At 51.1% G+C, this 20241-nt stretch overlaps 1 protein-coding gene across 1 annotated transcript in view; it reads left to right on the top strand.

Moving 5' to 3' along the window:
- GALNT2 (polypeptide N-acetylgalactosaminyltransferase 2) overlaps nucleotides 1-20241 on the top strand; it is a 195290-nt gene that overhangs the window by 117210 nt on the left and 57839 nt on the right. The window contains exon 3 of the mRNA XM_062210588.1: nucleotides 13629-13782. Within this exon, the coding sequence (XP_062066572.1) occupies nucleotides 13629-13782 (154 nt within the window). The remainder of the gene's footprint in view (nucleotides 1-13628; nucleotides 13783-20241) is intronic.

Below are 20241 nucleotides of genomic sequence, written 5' to 3' on the forward strand. Positions count from 1 at the left end.
AATTTACTTTATAATAAACTGGGAGCTCAGTAGGAATCGTCACTCCCTTGCTGGTCTCCTGATACGATTGGAAGCTTTCAAGGAGTGGGCAGGCAGGCACTTCTGACCTTGGTAAAGATAACTTTTAGGGGCGACATTTTCCACCCTCAATTTCTACTGACTGCCTGTCAACCCACCTGACTCCTCACAGAGTCACTACCTCCTCTCCTTTTCCTCATTCCAGCCGGGACTGACCTGACTGCCTATGAGTCCATCTGCCTCCTCACAACTATCTCCTTCAGGGGCTCTGAGAGTGTGTGTACGCGCTTGCGTGTGTGCACACTAGATGTGTATACTGGAGCTGCCACCGCCTCCTTCCTAACTCCTGGGTGAATCTGGAAGCCCTGAGCCAAGGTTCCTTCATATGTAAAACAGTGATTACCCACGCAGTGGAGAACATCCGAATAGAATAGCTAGCTAGCAGATATTTCTTTATTGTAATAATAGGAAACTGAGATATGCTTCTACTGTGTGGGCTGAGAGACTTCCTGTGAGTTATTTTCTATTAAAAAACAACCCAAGTGTTTTCATGGGTTTTCAGACATATGGAGAGAGGTAGGAAGAAGGCTTTTTCAGAGCCTGTAACCATGAAGTCATCCTCTGTCTCACGTATGCAGTGACCTTGGTTTTCATATTCCTAACTCTTGTGAACAGTTGATTTTCTTACTTTCAAAGATGTAGGAATATATTGATTCACCTCTTTTTGTGAACTATTATTAATTTTTGAATACAGTATGTCCTTCTATGTTTGCCAAAAGGCTTCTCTTCCTTTTTTTTCTAAATTGAAACGTTTTTTTACAAAACCAGCACACACCTGACTTTTAACTTAGAAATTATTTAATGATTAAAAAGCATATTTCTCCAAGCATGATGGATATGGCTAGAATTTTATAGCTTGCAAATAAGCACTGGTATGGCAGTTCCTGGGGTATAAGTGGGTTGTTCAGGAAGCTGAGTGGCTTCCTATGTTCTCCATGTTGGAAATCCAGTGTTTGTGGACAGATGGGTTGGAGGATATGGCACTAAGCCGAATATTTTTATGACCACAAAATCTGTTGACAGAAGAGGGAGTAATATCTAAGAGAGCAGTGCTGTTTAGGGGCAATGCTTTTCAACTTTCTGGCCACAAACCCCATGAGCAAAAGTATTTTTAGATTCCCCTCAGTGCATATATTAAAATATTCATGTATAAATGATATGCATATTAACTTATGAATCTGTTGAAACATTCTAGATCATGTTTAAGATCATTTATTCTAAACAACCAGGAAAACTCTTGAACATGTCTATTTGCTATGCCCCAGGAGATTGCCTTGCGTGATCTCACTGGAGATCACCAGAGACCACCGGAGCTGCCATGGCCGAACAAGCCCAGGTTATTTTCACTCATTTATTGCCCTGGTGTACTCTACTTCTGGGTAGAATTTGGAATTTGGGGATGAGGCACACCACACCAGAGTGGTAGTCCCAGCCAGGAGTCGTGGATTGTGGCCCCAGACACTGGCCTGGGAACTAGGGATCAGGACTTGGGGACAAAGATGATGAGCTGGGAGCACTGAGCTCAGCCCCACCACCGGTTCTTTGGCTTTGGATAGGTCAGTGTGTATTTGGGCTTCGCTTTCCTTTTCTGCAAAATGGCACTTTCTAGCTCCAAGATCCCTTGGTCCTGTAGACTCTCTTTCTATTTCCTGGAATCTTGATCCCCAGATGAGGAACACTGATTTTATTATCCTTGAGCTGCTGTAAAAGTGCACCTTTAACGCCTCCCACCTCTGTTCCACATTTCATGCCTGCGGTGGCAGGGCTTTCGCCCTTCAACCCCTGGGACGCTCGCGTCTACTTCGGCATCATGCTTTCCAGTTGGTGCCGAATTGTTTCCCATACTGGTTTTCAAAGTCTCATCTTCAAATAGAGCATCTGTGCTTTGTGTTTTTGCAAATCCACCTGATGGTGGTGAATCTCAGCTCCTCCCACCCAGTGTAGTGTCGAAGAAGTTCTCTGGATTGCAAACCCATTTTTCTCATAATTGCCCCTCTTCCTCTGCAGCCACACTTAACCTGCTCTGCGTCTCTGCCAGTCAACCTGGCAGGACAGTGGACGCTGCAGAAGGACCAGCCAGGTGGCCGAGGTCACCGAGGTTGGACGGTCGAGGTCTGTCTTGCAGGAGAGCTATTGATGAGGCCCTCCTTGGGGACCTGTCGTCCTTTGGTCAGCGTGGCCTCTTGGGACAGATTTCCTCTTTGCCGTGGTGAACCCTCGTGTCATTCCTGTCTTCATTAGTATCCTCCTGTAAAGGGGCGAGGCTTAGGAAGGCGGGGGGTGGGGAGCAGCCTCCTGTAAAGGGGCGAGGTTTAGGAAGGCGGGGGGTGGGGAGCAGCCTCCTGTAAAGGGGCGAGGTTTAGGAAGGCGGGGGGGGGGGGGGGGGTGGGGAGCAGCGGGAAAGGAGCGTCCTTGTGAAGTTTGGATTCTCTCCGTTGTCCCTGCTGTGCTAGTCATCCTTCCTACCCCCCCCCCCCTTCCTCTTGCTGCACCATTGCCTCAGGCAGTTGATTTCTCAAACCAGAAATTGCTGATATTCACATAAAGATGAATGAAATGGGAATGGCGAATGTGTAATAGGGTGTGAATCGCCAAGGAGCCTAACAGAAACATTGTAGCTTTTCTGCTTCCCACCTGCCAGAGGAGAGCTAGAAGGTGCCTGTTGGTTTATTTAGGTTCACTGCTGCCAAGGGGTGAAGAGCTCCCGGCCCCCTCTCTACTGTTAGTGGGTTGAATGGGTTCCGTCTTTGTGCTTTCTTTATGTTGAAAAATACAGCATAAAAGTTACCATTTTAAGCATTTTTTAAAGATTTATTTATTTATCATTTGAAAGGTGGAGTTACAGAGAGGCAGAGGCATAGAGAGAGAGGTGGTCCTCCATCCACCAGCTCACTCCCCAGATGGCTGCAATGGCCGGAGCTGTGCTGATCCAAAGCTGGAACTAGGAACTTCTTCCAGGTCTCCCACATGGGTGCAGAGGCCCAAGCACTTGGGCCATCTTCTACCGCTTTCCCAGGCCACAGCAGAGAGCTGGATCGGAAGTGGAGCAGCCAGGACTTGAACCAGTGCCCATGGGGGATGCTGGCACTGCAGGCGGCAGCCCTAGCCCCTATGCCACAGCGCTGGCCCATTTAAGCATTTTTAAGTGTGCAAATCAATGACATTTGTACATTCCCATCACCTCCATCTGCCTCCAGAAGTATCTCTTCTTTCAGACTGAAAGTCCATAGTCATTAAACATGTATTCCCCACTCCTCTGCCTCCACCCTGGCTACCTCCCCTCCACTGGCTGTTTCTGTGGCTGTGACTGCTCTAGGTACCCCATATAAGGGACTCGTACATATTTGTCCTCCAGGTTCACCTGTGTTATCACATGTGTCAGAATTCCTTCCTGTGAGATGCATCATCTGGGGCAGAAGTGTGTGGCAGTTGGGGAGAGGCTACCTCTGCATTGGGTCACTGTGACCCAGGGCTGGCACCCAGTGGGCTACACTGTGTCATCAGAAGGGAAATAACTGGCTTTGAGTATAGGGAAGCAGGCTTTAAAAAGCAAGCAATGTATTTATTTTAGAAAACTTATGAAATTCAGATAAGCAAAAAATAAGACAGCTATATTCTCACATTTCATTTCTGCCATCCAGACATAGCCACTGTCGCTCTCCTGCCGTGTGTTCCTCCAGACTCGTTTTGGGCATGTCCCTGGGTGGGCACACTCCCCCCGGAGCTGAGATGAGGGAGTCTCCTTTGCATCTTTCTGGTTGCACTGACAATGGGCATGTGAGGCCCCGGGGCCCTCCACACGGTACCTGAGAGCTTGCTCCTGGGGCTTCTCACCTCTCTATCCCCAGGTCCTGAGTTTTATCCCACATCCAGGGTTTAGTCTTTACATGAATTCCTACAAAAATGTCTGGGCTGTCCACGAGGCGACCAGTGTTCCGAAGGATGGGGATTAGCTGAGAGATCCCTGCTCATCCTGCAGGGTCCCTCTCCAGTCTCCCAGTGGAGAAGGCCCTGCCCTGCCTTCCCGGCTGAGAGCGAGCTCTTCCCACAGGCCGTCTCCGTGCCTACTTCAGTGTCGTCACCGTGCTGGGGGCTGGGCTGTGCTGCCTGGTGATGTATCATGGACACCTCCGTGTGTTTTTGATGCCAACTCCATGTCCATTACTCTCAGTTCATTGAACTTATCCTTTATTGTGGGATGTGTAGAATGTTTCCAGCCAACATTCCTAGGGGTAAATCTCCAAACATCCAGAATTAGATTCCTGGAAGTGAAATGGTGAGGCCAGTGGCAATGGATTTTTATATTAATTTTTTATATTAATTTCCATTTTGCCTTCTACAAGAATCCCATTTTCTTACACCCCAGCCAACATTAGAACAAAACGAAATAGGGGTGGGAGTTGTGGCACAGGAGATTAAGCAACTGCTTGAAACATGCATATCCTATAGTAGAGTGCTGGTTTCAGTCCCAGCTACTCTGCTTCCAGTCCAGCTCCCTGCTAATGCACCTGGGAGGCAGTGAATGTTGACCCAAGTGCTTGAGTCCCTGCCGTCCACATGGGAGGGCTGAATGGAGTCTGGCTCCTGGCTTCAGCCTGGCCCAACCCCAGCTGCTGTAGCCATTTGGAGAGCATCAGCAGATGGCAGGTAGGCAGATGTCTCTCCCTACCCACCACTCTCTCCAAAAGCTTCTAATGTCCCCCTCCCTCTATTTCAGTAAGTAACAAAGTAGAGACCACGAGTTCAGATCAGTAGCCCGAGTTTGACAGAGCTATGACAGCAGAATGATTAGCCTTATTAGTAGAATTATACTGTCCCAAAGCAGTCAGGTGTCACGCAGGGCTTTCTGGGCTGTCACCCCACATGGGACGTGGTCTGCTCTGCGCACAGGGTCTCCGGGATTCTCGCACATCTGTCAGTCCAGCTGGTGACGATGCAGGCGGTGAGGGGGCTGGAAGCAGTGTCCGACGCGAAAACACCTGCGTAACTGTGGATGCTTTTCTGGAAGGGCTCAGGAGGGGAAATGAGATCGTGACGTCCAAATATTTGAGAGGCTGTCACACAAAGGAGCCTGAAGACTTCTGGTTTCTGGTCTTTTCACTTAAGACCCCAGAGAGTAGAAGTTAGAGGGAAGCAGTGTTTCTTTGGTGGGAGCAGGAAGCCTATGCCAGTGGTGCTGGCCCTCTGGGGAGCCGTCTCCCTTTGGAAACAGCAGGCTGGAGACTCTGAGCTACAGCTGGACGTTAGAGGGCGAAGAGAGATTCCCACACATCCCCTTTTCCTCTGACTCCCGCCACACATGACGTCAGGTGTTCAGCAGAGAGAAGAGCCTGGGTGCCCAGACACTCCTTCACCCAGTGGTGGGCCTGGTGCTGGGGAAGCTGGGCCGGGGCTGGTCCCACCGCCTGAAAGGCCGCTGCTGGGTGGGTGGGAGCAGCACACGCCTGGGGTTACTTTTTGGTGCTTCACTGTAGGTTTTTTTTTTTTTTTTAACGAATTATTTATTTATTTGAAAGAATTACACACACACACACACACACAGATCTTCTATCTGCTGGTTCACTCTCCAAATGGCTACAACCGCTGGAGCTGGGCCAGGACAAAGCCAGGAGTCACGAGCTTCTTCCAGATCTCCCTCATGGGTGCAGCGGCCCAAGCACTTAGGCCGTCTTCGGCTGCTTTCCTAGGCACATCAGTAGGGAGCTGGATTGGAAGTAGAGCAGCCAGGTCTCGAACAGGCGCCATTATGGGATACCAGGGTCACAGGCAGTGGCGTTATCTGCTACCGCACAGCGCCAGCCCCTTGACTTCAGTTTTATCCACTTAACAGTGAGTTGTCAGGCACAATGGAAGAAGCACATCTGTCACGGGAGAGTCCTGGGTTTGAATTATGTTCCGTCGTTTTGTAGCTGTGATACATGGATAAGTTTTAACCCTTGAGTCTTAGTTTCCTAATATGAAAAATGGAAACTCATAGCATTATATTTCTCGGGGTTACCATGTGGTATGGACGGGATCTCCCCAAAAGTGGTGGACCAGTAGGCACTGGTTAGTGGGGGCTGTCTCTCTTTCCTTCTGCCCCTTCGTGGGTCGACTTTGATTCTAGGGGGCAGGTTCACTTTGATGTCTTCACTAGTATTTGGGCTGAAACAGGAGATGAGTTGAGACCATGTACAGCAAGCTGGATTTATTATCGTTAGGCACTGACATGCAGAGGAAAATGAAGAGCTTTTATTTAAAATCTGTGGGAGAGATACCTGAGGAGTCGCGTATATGAAGAGTTAAGCCAGGTGTAGACCCCAGAATGCACGTCAGCTTTTATTGTACCTTATCTTTTGAGACTGTTTCATGAGTTTTTAAAGCTGTTTTGATAGCACCAATAACTTTAAATAAATGAAGAGTATTTTCCCTATTACCACTGATATTTTCTCAGATTTTCTTTTAAATCATTTTTCATCAGTTCTTTGAGTTTCTTGTGGTTTTTTCCCTTATTTTTATCCTTCATATTGAATTGTATAGAATTCCTTATTTCAGGAGCCAGTTCCTCACCTGTGAACAAAATTCCCTGTCTTACCAGGTATCCAGTAGCAAATAATAAAGCATAATTTACATGCCTTTGTCAGTGAGATGGATCTGTTTGTTTGTAATCCTGGCCTTGCTCCGTCTTTTCTTTCATATGTTGAGTTAGAGTCTTCTGGAGGTAGAATGCTAGGAATATTTTCCTTTTAAACACAGTAAAATTACACTCAGTCTAAGATGAAGCGTGAGGTTAAAGTAAGTCGGAGAGCCTGTCCTGTGGTTTTGGATGTGTGCTGTTTCCCTTCCTGGCCGCTGTCCCAGAAGAGGCCCTGTGTTTCACCTGGGGTAGCTTCACACAGTGTACGCCACCCTTCCTGGGCAGGGTTTGAATGAAGAGCTGCTGTCTGGCCAGGGTCACTGGGCAATGAAGAGCTGCTGTCTGGCCAGGGTCACTGGGCAGAATCTCTGCCCCGTGCAGCTTGCACCTCGGAGGACGCTCACCCTGCCCCACACACATGCAGGTGGCCGATGACACATGTGTCCTCAGGAGCGTGTCCTGAGAGGTCCTCATCTGCCCAAGGACCCTCGCACCTGAGGGCTTTCTAACCTAGAGACCACATCTGGGCATGTGCGTCCTCACACCTAGGTTTCCATATGCTTTGTGGCATTGATTCTTTTAAAGTTCTGTTTCATGGATTTATATATATTTTTTCAAATATGAAGTTTAGTAAAAAAACAAAAATTTTAAGGAAAAAATGATGTTCAGAAATGTAATTAGAAGTTGTCTGAGGTGCCAGCATTGTGGCCCAGCAGGTTAAGCCACCACCTGCTATACTGGCACCCCATAGGGGCACAAGTTTGAGTCCTGGCTGCTCCACTTCCAATCCAGTTTCCTGCTAATGTGCCTGGGAAAGCAGTGGAAGATGGCCCAAGTGCTTGGGCCCCGCCACCCAGTTTGGAGGTTTGGATGGAGTTCCAGGCTCCTGGCTTTGGCCTGGCCCGGCTCTGGCAATTTCAGACATTTTGAAGAGTGAGCCAGTGAATGGATGATCTTTCTCTGTCTCTCTTGTTCTCTGTCTCACCCTTTCTTCTGTAACTCTGCCTTTCAAATAAATAAATAATCTTTGTAAAAACTTTTGGTTGAACTTTAAAGCATCCAAAGGCAAGCAGCTCCCTGACTGTCAGATTGTCCAGGAGTTCATGTAAGGATTGGTTAAGAGTCTAGGATGAACTCTGCCATGGAAATACCGAGTTATTAGCTAGAGGAGTGTGAGCACCTATCAGACCAGGTTTGTGGGGAGCTCTGTGTTAGGGGGCAGGAAGGCAGGTCCTGGGGAAGAGGCTGCAGCTGGGGGCACCAGGGAGGGATCCTGGAGGAGTTACCCTGTTGAAAAGCATCCTGGGGGCCGGCGCCGTGGCTCAATAGGCTAATCCTCCGCCTTGCAGCGCCGGCACACCGGGTTCTAGTCCCGGTCGGGGCACCGATCCTGTCCCGGTTGCCCCTCTTCCAGGCCAGCTCTCTGCTGTGGCCCGGGAGTGCAGTGGAGGATGGCCCAAGTGCTTGGGCCCTGCACCCCATGGGAGACCAGGAGAAGCACCTGGCTCCTGGCTTCGGATCAGCGCGGTGTGCTGGCCGCAGCGCGCTGGCCATTGGAGGGTGAACCAACGGCAAAAGGAAGACCTTTCTGTCTCTCTCTGTTTCTCACTGTCCACTCTGCCTGTCAAAAAAATAAATAAAATAAATAAATAAATAATTTGCTATCATAAAAAAAAAAAAGCATCCTGGCCTTCAAGGGCCGTACTTACCTATGAGTGTGCAGCTTCGGCTCTGTGTGTGTGGGTGGGAGGCCAGGATTGTTTCCCCACCGCAGCGCACTGCAGCCAGCAGTTGAGCTGATCTCCCTGTCAGCCCAGGAGGCAAGGGGGCTGGCGGGGGTTGCCTCCCGGCACTGGTGCCAAGTATGTGCAGACAGATGGAGCGAGGTGTGGGAGTCGCCCGCCAGCCCTGGCAGCAGCCGGACATTTGTCAGTGCCAGAACAGCGCTGAGTGCTTCCACGTCACCTGCAGGGTTTGGGTTGCTCTTTCCGATCCTCCTGGGGTCCCTCAGACCCAGGACCTGGGTCGCGCAGCAAAGCAGTGAGCTGGAGTTTGCCAGCTACACGCTTGGAGCGCTGTGGTGGCCCTAGGGGAGGGATGCAGCCAACAGGGAGGTCGGGTCTGTGATTCCGGGAGCTCTGTCCTCATTCACTTGGGGAGGGAAGACCGGAGCAGGATGGGGAATGGGAACGGCAGTGCCACACACAGGGGCGCCACATTATTTCCATAACTGCATTTACCAAAGGAGCTGTTGCTGTAGCCTTTCTTGATGGGTAACGTTCTCATTGTCTCCCAGTGGTATTTAAACATGTGTCTCGCTTGTCTGTGGTCTTTGGTGATGAAGCTAGTTTCTGCTTCCTTGCATAAAATTTTCCATCAGTGTAGTCACGTCCATTTTCACTAGATTTTCATATGTTCTTTATTTTCTAAAACTCTTTAATTTCCCCAAACTCTTTATAAAAGGATTTTAAGATGTGATAGATGCAAATATATTTTACAAATATCATTTAAACATTTTAAAAAAAATTTTATTTGGGGCTGGCACTGTGACGTAGTTGGTTAAGCCTCTGCCTGTGGTGCTGGCATCCTATGTGAGAACTGATTTGAGTCTCAGCTGTTCTACTCCCAATCCAGCTCTCTGCTATGGCCTGGGAAAGCAGTGGAGAATAACCCAAGTGCTTGGGCCCTGTACCCACGTGGGACACCCAGGGGAAGCTCTTGGCTCCACCCAGCTCCAGCCGTTGTGGCCATTTGGGGAGTGAACCAGTAGGTAGAAGACCTTTCTCTCTCTCTCTGTAACTCTGGTTCTCAAATAAAAATAAATCTTAATTTTTTTTATTTATTTACATTTTATTTGAGAGAAACAGAGTTCTCGCATCTGCTGGTTCACTCCAGAAATTCCTACAACAAGCAGGGCTGGGTCCAGCCAAGGCCAGGAGCCTAGGGCTCGATCCTGGTGTCTCATGTGGGTGGCAGAGACCCAATAACATGAGCTATCAGCTGCTGCTTCAGGGTACTCGTTAACAGGAAGCTGGATTGGAAGCAGAGGAGCAGGACTTGAGCCAGTCACTCTGATATGGGACGCGGGTGTCCCAAGTGATGACCTAATTGCTACACCAAACACCCACTCCTAAATATCATTTTTTTTTTCCAAAGTTCACACTGTCAAGCATTTTATCTGTTGTTTTGACTGTTTATCTCCAGCGCGTCTCACTTGCACTTCTTGAATACTTGGGGTGTGAACATCTGGCTTCCTTTCCCACGTAAGGTCAGGCTGGGGCATATGTTTCCTCTTGCAAACCTTATTCTCTGTGCTTTTTCTTTCCTGTGTCCCCTAGGGTGGCTCCAACCCTAGCAATTCTGTGTAATACAGAAATAACCAATTTCTGTAATGGTTCTTTAGCCCAGTGTTTTTCAAATGATGGGTTGTGCTCCATTATTAGATTGTGAAGTCAATTTCATGCGCCGCGCTCACATAAAAGAAGAATGTACCTGTTCATCCCATATTGTGAAGGAAAGCATTGCACTGTGAGACTTCCATGTCTGGGCATGTGCACCTGTGTTTGCGTTGGGACATCTGGCTCCCGATGTAAAATATGTGCCACAGCCAGGGAGACGGGAACACCCCTGCCGTGTTCTAACATACTGCTAAGCTTTCAAGAAGAGAATGTCATTTACAGTGAGACAGTCTCGTGCCTGGGGGAGGTGGTCACAGGCAGGGCAGGGCCCACCAGAGTCCTCCTGAAGGGGGCGTCTGTGTGAAGGGAAGGGGTCATGGTGGGTGGGCTCGGGCCGTCTTTGGATGTTGAAGAAAGAAGACACTTCTGGGCGGTCTCAGAGAGCCTCTCCTAGTCTCGTAATCATCGTTCAGATCTCAGCTTCAATACTCCTTCCGTGGGACCAATGCTGTGGCTTAGTAGGTTAAGCCGCCGGCTGCAGTGCCAGCGTCTTGTATGCACGCCGATTCAAGTCCCGGCTGCTCCTCTTCTGATCCAGCTCTCTGCTATGGCCTGGGAAAGCAGTAGAAGATGGCCCAAGTCCTTGGGCTCCTGCATCCGTGTAGGAGACCCAGAGAAAGCTCCTGGCTCCTGGCTTCAGATCAGCCCGGCTCTGGCCATTGCAGCCATTTATGGAATGAACCAGCAGATAGAAGACTTCTCTCTCTCTCTCTAACTCTGCTTTTCAAATAAATAAATAAATCTTTAATTAAAAAAACAACAGCAACAAAACTCCTTCCCATGGAGCCTTCCCTGGTCACACTGGTCTTGGTAAAGTCTCTTTATTAGACGCTTCCACAGAGCACTTGGCTCGGGGATCAGTGATGTGTTTGTTAGTGCCCTTGTTCTGTCTCTGCCCACCTCCTAGAGCTCCCAGTGCTGGGCATCTGCCCTGGTTTTGCTTGATTGTGCCTCCAGGATCCAGCACAACGTCTGGCATGTAGTCAACGTCTGGAATACGTGGTTCTGACTTGCCCCATGATTGCTAGGCATTAGGTGTCTTTCAGGCTCCCTGCTGTAATTGTGTCTTTTCCCAGAAAGAGGGACGGGGGATCTGCTGGTACAGAGGGCTGGAGCTCCTAGAGCTCCGCAGAGGCCTTGGCCATAGCCACTGCGCTCCTCACACAGACTCAGGCACACCGACCAAAGTACTTGAACGTCACTGCCCATGGAATGCCGGGGTGAGAAGCAAGCAGGGTGCAGGCAGACTCACGTGAGCTGGTCCATCTCTCCAGTGATGGTTTCTTCTCTAGCTTTGCCTGGGGCTCCACTGTGTTTCCTTTTTGTCGTTCAAAGTTCCCTAGTGCAGCGAACAATAAGATCAGGCCGCTAAATAAGTTAGAGCCAATTCATTTGAATGCCGCTGTGGGTGTTGCTGGCGTAGATTTTGCCGAAGGCTTCAAAGGCTGTTTTGTATTAGTCTGGGAGAGGATAAGCCCAGTATGGTGAGGAATGTGGAGTGCATGCTCTTTAACACAGGGTAGTGGTGGTGTTCTTCTTCTTATCCCTGGAAATAGATGAGGATAAAGTCGGGAAGATGTGGAGACAATGGAGGATCGGCAAGTGTTTGTCTTTGCGTGGAAAGCATGTTTCCAAAAATTGTTTTGGAAGCATTTTATTTCGAGGTGAGAAAATGCTGACACCGTGGCTGGCTCCCATGGCCAGGTATTTACTGGGGCCGATACATCCTTGCCGCGGCCAGCTCTGGGGTTTGGGAGCTGATTCCCTGTTCCATGCGCTGGACCTCCGTGACCCTGAGCATCATTTCCACAGCAACCAGCTGTGATGAGATGGAGGTTGTGACCTCGCAGGAGCATTGCAGCAAGAAGCAGATGAGCTTTCAGATAGAAAATTCACTCTCCAGCCTCCAGCAAACCACACGTAACCGAATCCTGGTTTCCTCATCTCTGGAGTGCACCCACCTCCTTTCGGTGGCACGCCAGCAGAGTCGGGCGGGACAGTGCGCAGGCACGCACGCAGGCACCCAGGGCTGTCGGCACAAGTGTCCTGCTGATCTTAATGTGCAGCAGAAGAGAGCAGTGGGCCCTCACTCGCACCTGTTCTGCATAGCCATGGGCAACCCTGCCTCACCCTGCTCTGGCTGGGCACACCTTGTTCCTCTGAGATATCTGTGTGTCTGCTCCCTCCACGGTTCAGGTCTCTGCGTGCAGTCATCCTGCCAGACCCTCCTCCCCCAGGATAAAACCACAGCCCCAATGCCCCCTGCTCCCTGAAAAGCCTGTGGTTTTTTTGGTTTTTGTTTTGTTTGTTTGTTTTTTAAATCACACTTAACAACCAGCTGAGATTTTATGAGCTTCATGCAGGCAGGGTTGTGTTTGCTTCAGGCTCCCCCCCCCCCCCTTTTTTTTGTTTGTAATGTACCTTGGAACTGGAATATGGTGGACTGTGAAGTCTTCGTGAAACAAATCTCTTTTTTTCAAATGTACTCGTTTCACTTTGTATGGAATGTGGTTTCAGAGACTGAACACTCGTCTGGGCTCGTGCAGGAAGCACGCAGCGAACGGCGGCTGACAGCAGACTGTCAGTCCCTGTCTACCTCTGGGCCATCTCTCCTTCCCCTTTGTGTTTGCCGTCTGAGCATCACACCCCTGCTCGCTTCTCTGGCGCTGCTTTTCGTCCAAGCTAAGCCCACCCAGCAGTGCACTTTCTTTCTTTCTTTCTTTTTTTTTTTGTTTGTTTGACAGGCAGAGTGGACAGTGAGAGAGAGAGACAGAGACAAAGGTCTTACTTTTGCCGTTGGTTCACCCTCCAATGGCCGCCGCGGTAGGCGCGCTGCGGCCAGCGCACCGCACTGATCCGATGGCAGGAGCCAGGTGCTTATCCTGGTCTCCCGTGGGGTGCAGGGCCCAAGCACTTGGGCCATCCTCCACTGCACTCCCTGGCCACAGCAGAGAGCTGGCTTGGAAGAGGGGCAACCGGGACAGAATCGGTGCCCCGACCGGGACTAGAACCCGGTGTGCCGGCGCCGCAAGGCGGAGGATTAGCCTAGTGAGCCGCGGCGCCGGCCTTAAGATTTATTTATTTATTTGAAAGGCAGAGTTACAGAGAGGGAAAGAGAGAGACATCTTCCATCCGCTGGTTCACTCCCCAAATGATGGCAACAGCCAGGGCTGGGCCATACCGAAGAAAGGAGCCAGGAGCTTCTTTTGGGTCTCCCATGTGGGTACCGGAGCCCAGGCACTTGGGTCATTCTCTGCTGGTTTCCCAGGCACATTAGCAGGGAGCTGGATCAGAAGTGGAGCAGCCGGGACCCGAACCAGTGCCCACGTGGCATGCTGGCACTGTAGGTGGCGGTTTTACTTGCTGTGCCACAGCACCGGCCCCAGACAGTATTTCTCGAGTGCACACTCACCACAGTCTCTGTGTGAGCCTCTGGTCTCCTTTTCCACCTCATCCCGACACTCTTCTCTTTTCAGGGAAAGTCCGGTGGCCAGACTTTAACCAGGAAGCTTACGTTGGAGGGACGATGGTCCGTTCCGGGCAGGACCCTTACGCGCGAAACAAGTTCAACCAGGTGGAGAGTGACAAGCTGCGAATGGACAGGGCCATCCCTGACACCCGGCACGACCAGTGAGTACCTGGCCCGGTGCGGTGGCACCTTCGCCATGCCATAAAAATGAGAGGACTCCTGTGGCGTGTGGCAGTGGGGTTTCCTCGATTGTGTTGTCGCTCAGGTGCCCCAAGGCTGTATGTGGGACGGGAGGCCCAAACATGGCAGTCAGAAAGAGGAAGTTGTGCTGGCCTCCTGTTCGCTTATTATTTTTAAGATCCATTCACAAAAAGGCCACATTTTCCATTGTCCCCAATCTTGGAAGAAAGAAAATAAAAATTTCTGCTTGTTGGGATGGCTTAAGTTGGCAGGGTTCCAGAGACTAGAGGCAGGAAAGTAACCACCCAGGAGGGCAGATGTTAGATGGACCAGAAGCTCAGGACGCAGGAGGGACCAGGGACACGTCCCCACACCCCGTGCGAAGAGGCAGCGTCTTGTCCACGTGCTTTTTATTATTACTGTGGTTCTTCAGGCAACTTGGATTTGAGGCTGGCAGGCACCCCAGAGACTGCCACGCTCCTGTGCAGAGGGCTCCCAGGCCCTTCAGTCAGAGCCACCACTTAGTAGGAGAGTGATACCCACACCCTCTTGGTCACCCTCCAACTCTAAGCCTTGCAGGCAAGAGTCTTAATCGCGAAGTTGCTCACATTGGAATTCTCAGTAGATTAATCTTAAATCCAGATTATTAAAAAAAAAAAAAATAAGGAGCCACGTTTTGAGGGCAGCTGTTCTCCTGGCCGCTTGCTAGGTCCTCCCGCCCTGCGAGTTACTCTCAGTCATTCGTTTACTACATAGTGTGGATTTCACATCCACCACCCACGGGACTCTGTGCTTGCGTCCTGGGGTCCTGTTCCAGCTGCTTGGGCAGGGAGACTGGCAGCAAGGGCAGCAGCTGCCCGAGGTTGGGCCATCCGCCTGCCCTGTGTCAGTGCTGCTGGGACCCCCGGGAGAGGGGGAGGGTCAGCACAGCCCCCCAGCAGGGATGTCCAGGCCGGAAGTGAGCACAAAAACCAAGCCCTGGCTCCCAGAGAGCCCACAAGGGACCCAGGCTCTGTGTCTCAGGGATCCAGGAGGAAGGCAAGGGGGAGAGACCCACACACAGAGATGGAGCCAGCAAAGCTGCGTGTGCACACGCATCGGCGTGCTGCTTGTGGTGTAAGCCCTAGCGTGTGCTGAAAGGATTTTTCTCCTCACTGCCACTTCCAGGGAACTTGATCAGCTGCCAGGGGCTCCCTTCCCTTACACCTGAGGGTTCTACTCAAAGAGCAGCTAGTGCTTCAGAAGTAGGTAGCTTCAGAGTTCTCTGGGAGAGAGTGTGCATGTGACTTAAGAAATGATACCCGGTAGCATACATACACATACGTGTAGCACACGGTACTAGAAATCTCATCGTTTCTCCAAATGCACTCTGGGAGGTGATCTTTGCCTGCTGTTTCTTATCAAGCAGTAAGGTCCTTCCCACAAGCAGCCCCATTCGCTCTCAAATGCTGTGCTCCTGGCTTCCTGGCTGTAGTCACCTTCATGAACTGTTAAATCCCATACCTAAAATAGTGGTTGCTCACCTGAAAGCCACAGGCCCCAGGGAGCCGGGCATGAGCTTTGGGGACCCCGTGCGAGTTCTGAACGGAAGTGGGGTGTGTGGTCTCAGGTGGCTACTGGTGTGCATTTCTGGGGGGAGGGTCTCCGGCTTTCTTTAGATGTTCCTGGTTATGTGTGTCCTCACTGCCCTCCTTCCCTCACCTGACCACCTCTACCACATGGCTGGGCCATGCTGAAGCCAGGGACCTGGAACTCCCTCCAGGCCTCTCGCATGGGTGGCAAGGACCCAACTACCCGAGCGAACACCCCCTGCCTCCAAGGGTGCACATTCGCAGGAAGCTGGAATTGGAAGGGGAGCTAGGATTTGAACCCAGATGCTCTGATCCAGGATAGGAGTGTCACAAATGGCAGCCTCACCACTCTACCGAATGCTTGCCCCTCCCTGTTTGATGTAAGAGCTAGTTTTTGTCCTGCGATTTCACCTCTCCAGGTTTCTGCTGGATTTCTCTTCTGCCGCCTCCACTACAAGTCCCATTCAAGTCTCCAAAACTATATATACATTTGTTCAGTGTTTTTTGAGATATGAGTTTATCCAAACAGATGTGTGAATATTCAGATCATGGTGGGATGTGTGTTAGGTGGGTTTAATTTTAGTTCCAGCCGCTGTGTCGTGTTCATTTGCATGTGCTAAAGGAGCAGCTGGGCTGGCTTCCACATTTGTTGAATTCGAGCTAAATTAAAGTCTGTACAGAGTCAGTTGGATGCCTGGAAGAGAACCAATTTAATGCCCTCAAAGTAGAAGCTCAAGAATAACCATTCTTGTTGAATGTCGGGTTAAGGAGATTTCCCCCCAGTATATTTAGTAGAGAGCTATTAAGGAATTTGACCTTCCTATTTAAAAATCTTTTTTTCCCGACTCTACAGTGTCTCCCTTTGTGTACACATGGAGACATGCTTGCACAGTAGAATTCAGTCTGTTGTGATAAATCTGAAAGCACTGCAGGTGGAGGTTAATTGAGAACAAAAGTCTGCGGAGTCCCATAGACCTAGGTTGAAATTCCAGACTCTCCAGTCCTCCGCGCTGTGGCCCTTGTTCTGTGTAAGGCGACACAGCCTTACCCTACCTGTAACCCATGAGGACCGATCGTGTTTACAAGGGCAGGTTCCTCCTCGAGGTACTTCCTCAAGAACCACCTTGGTGAGGTCCCTGCTGACAGCAGTCCCTTGGTCCCACCCCAAATAACAACCTGGAATAGAGTGGCTCAAAATCCCGGTGTGTGAGTGGTGACGGAAATGATGGAGGAAAAGCAAGCCGGGAAGGAGGGTGGGGAGTTCTGGGGGAGGGGTGTGGCACTGGGGATGGCTCCGAGGATCCTGGCTGGAACAAAGGAGGAAGGCAGAGTCACCTCACTGCAGTGGGGGGGCGGGAGGCACTATGAGTGGAGCAGGTTTAGGGGACACGGCAGGAGTTGAAATTGGGACATGTTAATGCATCTCAGCGTAGGGGACTGTTGTGTAGGTGGGTGGATATGTCTCTGGTATTGAGGAGAAAGGCCTTAGTGGGAACATGCATTTGCAAATGGGTAGCACATGGATAGCATTTAATGTTGTAAGACCGAGGTGGGCCCTTGGTGCTGCGACTTAAGTCACTGTTGGGGATGCCTGCGTCCCGTATCAGAGTGCCCGGGTTCAGTTGTCGCCACTCCACTTCCAGTCCAGCTTTCTGTTCTGTGCACCATGGGATGAGTCCCTGCCACCCTCCCGGGAGACTCAGGTGAAAGTCTGGCTTCCTGGCTCCAGTCTGGCTCAGGTATGCTGCAGGTATATGAGGAGCGAGTTAGGAGATGGAAGATACCTGTCTTTCTGCTTTTCAAATAAAATGAAAATAAGTAAATTGCTTTTCAAAATATCATGAGACTGGACGTCACTCCCAAGGGAATGAACACAGATAGAAGTGAGGGGAGGCCCACGCCCGAGCCCTGGGCAGTTCCAACATTGGATCCCTAGCCGTGGATTTCAGGCCAACAGCTAACTTGGAGGACAGCCCGACACTGTGGGTTGCTTAGATCTGGGGCTCTGCTCACATGGCCATCGGACGTCCTTGCACAAAATTGCAATGGTAAATTTCTTAGGAGCCTCCAAGGAGTTTCTCATCCAGTGGTCCTCAGCCTAGGGTGGTACCACCCACATGGAGCAAGGATGGAATCAGGAGGGTGGGGCCTCTGGGGTTAGAAAGCCCATGTGTGTGGTGCTCCTGGCACCTACCACCAACCACCAAAACCCAGTGATGCCTTGTGTAGCATTGGGTGGTCTCTCACATTGAGGAAACTCAACTCTAGGAAAAAACTACCCCAGATACCAGCAGGGCCTCCTGTCAAGCCCCTGGTTTGCCTAGCCTTTCTCCCCTACCAGTTACTCCACAAACGAGTGTTGAAGTTGCTTCTGTTATTGCCTGGTCAGACTTGCCTTCTTCATCTGCCTCCCCTGCAAGGTGGCAGTGAACCCTCACCTCTGGGGCTGGCTCCTGTAGCGCTCCCTGCTGGTGTGCCTGGGAAAGCAGTGGAAGGCGGCCTGAGGACCTGGACCCCTGGCACCTCACGGGAGGCCCCGATGGAATCTTGACTTCAGCCTGGCCCAGCCCTGATTGTCGTGGCAATTTGGGGAGTGAACCAGCAGATGGAAGATCATTTTCTCTCTCTCTCTCTCTCTCTCTCTCTCTCTCTCTCTCTCTCTCTCTCTCTCTCCCTGTAAATCTGCCTTTCAAATGAATGAGTAAATCCTGAAAGAAGCAAAGCCATCACCTCACGAGCTTTGTAGACCACACAGGCTGCACCGGAAGTCTTTCTGACCCTCCAAAATCCGAATGTTGGGGTCCCACACCCCACAGTGTGCCTGTTTGGGGGTACTGCTGTTGTGGAGATGGTTGAGGTTCATTGAGGTTACAAGGGTGGGGCCTTGCTCCAATAGGACAGGTGTCCGTGTAAGAAGAGGGAGAGGGCCCGTCGCTTCTGTGTGTGAGAAGCCAGTGAGGAGGTGGCTCGCAGGCAGCCACGGACCCTTTCTGCACCTTCTGGGACTGCAGCCTCGAGGGCTGTGGGAGGGTCAGCGGGTGCGGTCCACCCACCCGCCCAGTGTGTGCTCCCCCGTGACGGCAGCCAGAGCCCTCCTGTGCTCCACTCCCAGCTCAGCAAGCTGCTGGGAGCCAGACCTGGAAGTAGCAGGGTGCCAGTCGCCTCCGTTTGCGCTCAGGCTCTGCCAGTGCCTTCCTGGGGGTGATGGGGTGCAGAGGCTGCAGGGGAGACGTTCGCCGGCTGCCTTCTGTGGAGTGGCGCGTGGTGAGGAGATGGTCTCTCTGCAGCGGCCTGTCCAGAGCCCAGCCTCCCTTCCAGGAGGGTTTTGTTTCTTTGCCTGGAAATGGATCTGATGGGAAAGCGCAGTGTGGAGGTTGGCCCAGGAAGCAGAGTCCTGGAAGTTTCTGGAATCTCGATCTCTGTGCTGGGGAAAGCTGAGATGGCTTACTTTGAAGCTATTTATAGAAGTAAAGTCAAATAAACCCTTGGAGGGGAAAAACAGGATCTTTGTTTTCTTTTTTCCTTTGTCATCCAAGTCCTGTCCGTTTTCATTCATTTCATTAAATCCACTGGGAAAAAAATGAGACTTGCTTGGTAAAGCAACAAGTTTCCTTCAAGTTTACACATTAACGTCATTAGGAAGTTCCTCCCTGTGTTGCCACCACTGCCTTTTTGCCACTAAATTCATTTTTGAAAAAGCAGTTGTTCATTTTTGTTTATTTGAAAAGCAGAAGGACACACACAGGCAAGAGATCTTCTATCTGCTGGTTCGCTCCCAAAATGCCTCAGACAGCCAGGGGTGGGCCGGACCAAAGTCAGGAAGCAGAACTCCCGTGTGAGTGACAGGGCCAGGGCCCCCTATGCTCGAACTACCACCTGCTCTTCCCTGGGCCGTGCCCTAGCAGGAAGCTGGCTTGGAGGTGGGACTGGATCCCAGGTGTGTGAAGTGGGCTGCAGACATCCCAGGTAGCACCTTCACTGCTGCCCCGAATACTCGCCCTTACCACGAAGTGTGCAGTGTGGAGCTTTGAAACAGTTTTGTGTCTCAGCGTGAAATTTGCTCCCGAGGACAGGGCTGCCTCAACAGGGCCCCCACAGAGGAGCCCTCGAGTGTGTCCAAGTTGCTCACCTAGTGGATTTACCCGGCAGTCTGCGAGTCGGGACTGTATGCTTTTTACGCAGCATGCAAATTCTGGTTGCTCAGCCTCTGTTTTGTTTAGCAGAATCGCCGCAGAACTCTGTCGGGATGGCTTTGTGAAACGCCTGGCTCTCATCGCATCCCGGGGCCCAGCTCTCCTAAGGGTGCTGCTTGTGTGTCTCTCTTCCAGGGACATTTCTACCAGAGGGCAGGCCTGAAGCACCGGGCTGTGCCTTGGACTCTCACCAGCACGTCGGCTAGAAGAGTGGCTAGCGGGGCAGAAGAGTTATGGGGGAAAGACCGCTCTCGAGTTGTCTTTGCTATCCTGGAAGAGTTAACATTGCTGAAGCCCAGGAGAGGTTTTCATTGTAAACTCAGCCAGCGTGGTGCGGAGGGAAGCTCTGGCTGAGTTCATTATTATCGGACTCGGACTTTCTCCTGGGGGACAGCAGCTCTGGGAAAAGGTGCAGCCCAGCTCCCCGGTAGAGTGCGAGAAGGGGCCATGGGATGGTCCAGAAATTGCGCTTCTCAGATGCTGCCTACGGACGCGGCAGGCCTGCCATCACCTCCGGGAAGGAGGCTGGCTGCTCTGCCACAGGGTGGGCCCAAGCTCCACTGCACACAGGCTGACAGAGTCCTGTGTAGAGGGAGAGTGTGGGGGGTGGGGGATCACACACAGTCTCTTGGTCTGGGTGGCCTGGCCTTGTTGGCATTTGGGACAGGGAGGATGT

The sequence above is a fragment of the Lepus europaeus genome, chromosome 14, assembly GCF_033115175.1.
Source record: "Lepus europaeus isolate LE1 chromosome 14, mLepTim1.pri, whole genome shotgun sequence".
NCBI lineage: Eukaryota > Metazoa > Chordata > Mammalia > Lagomorpha > Leporidae > Lepus > Lepus europaeus.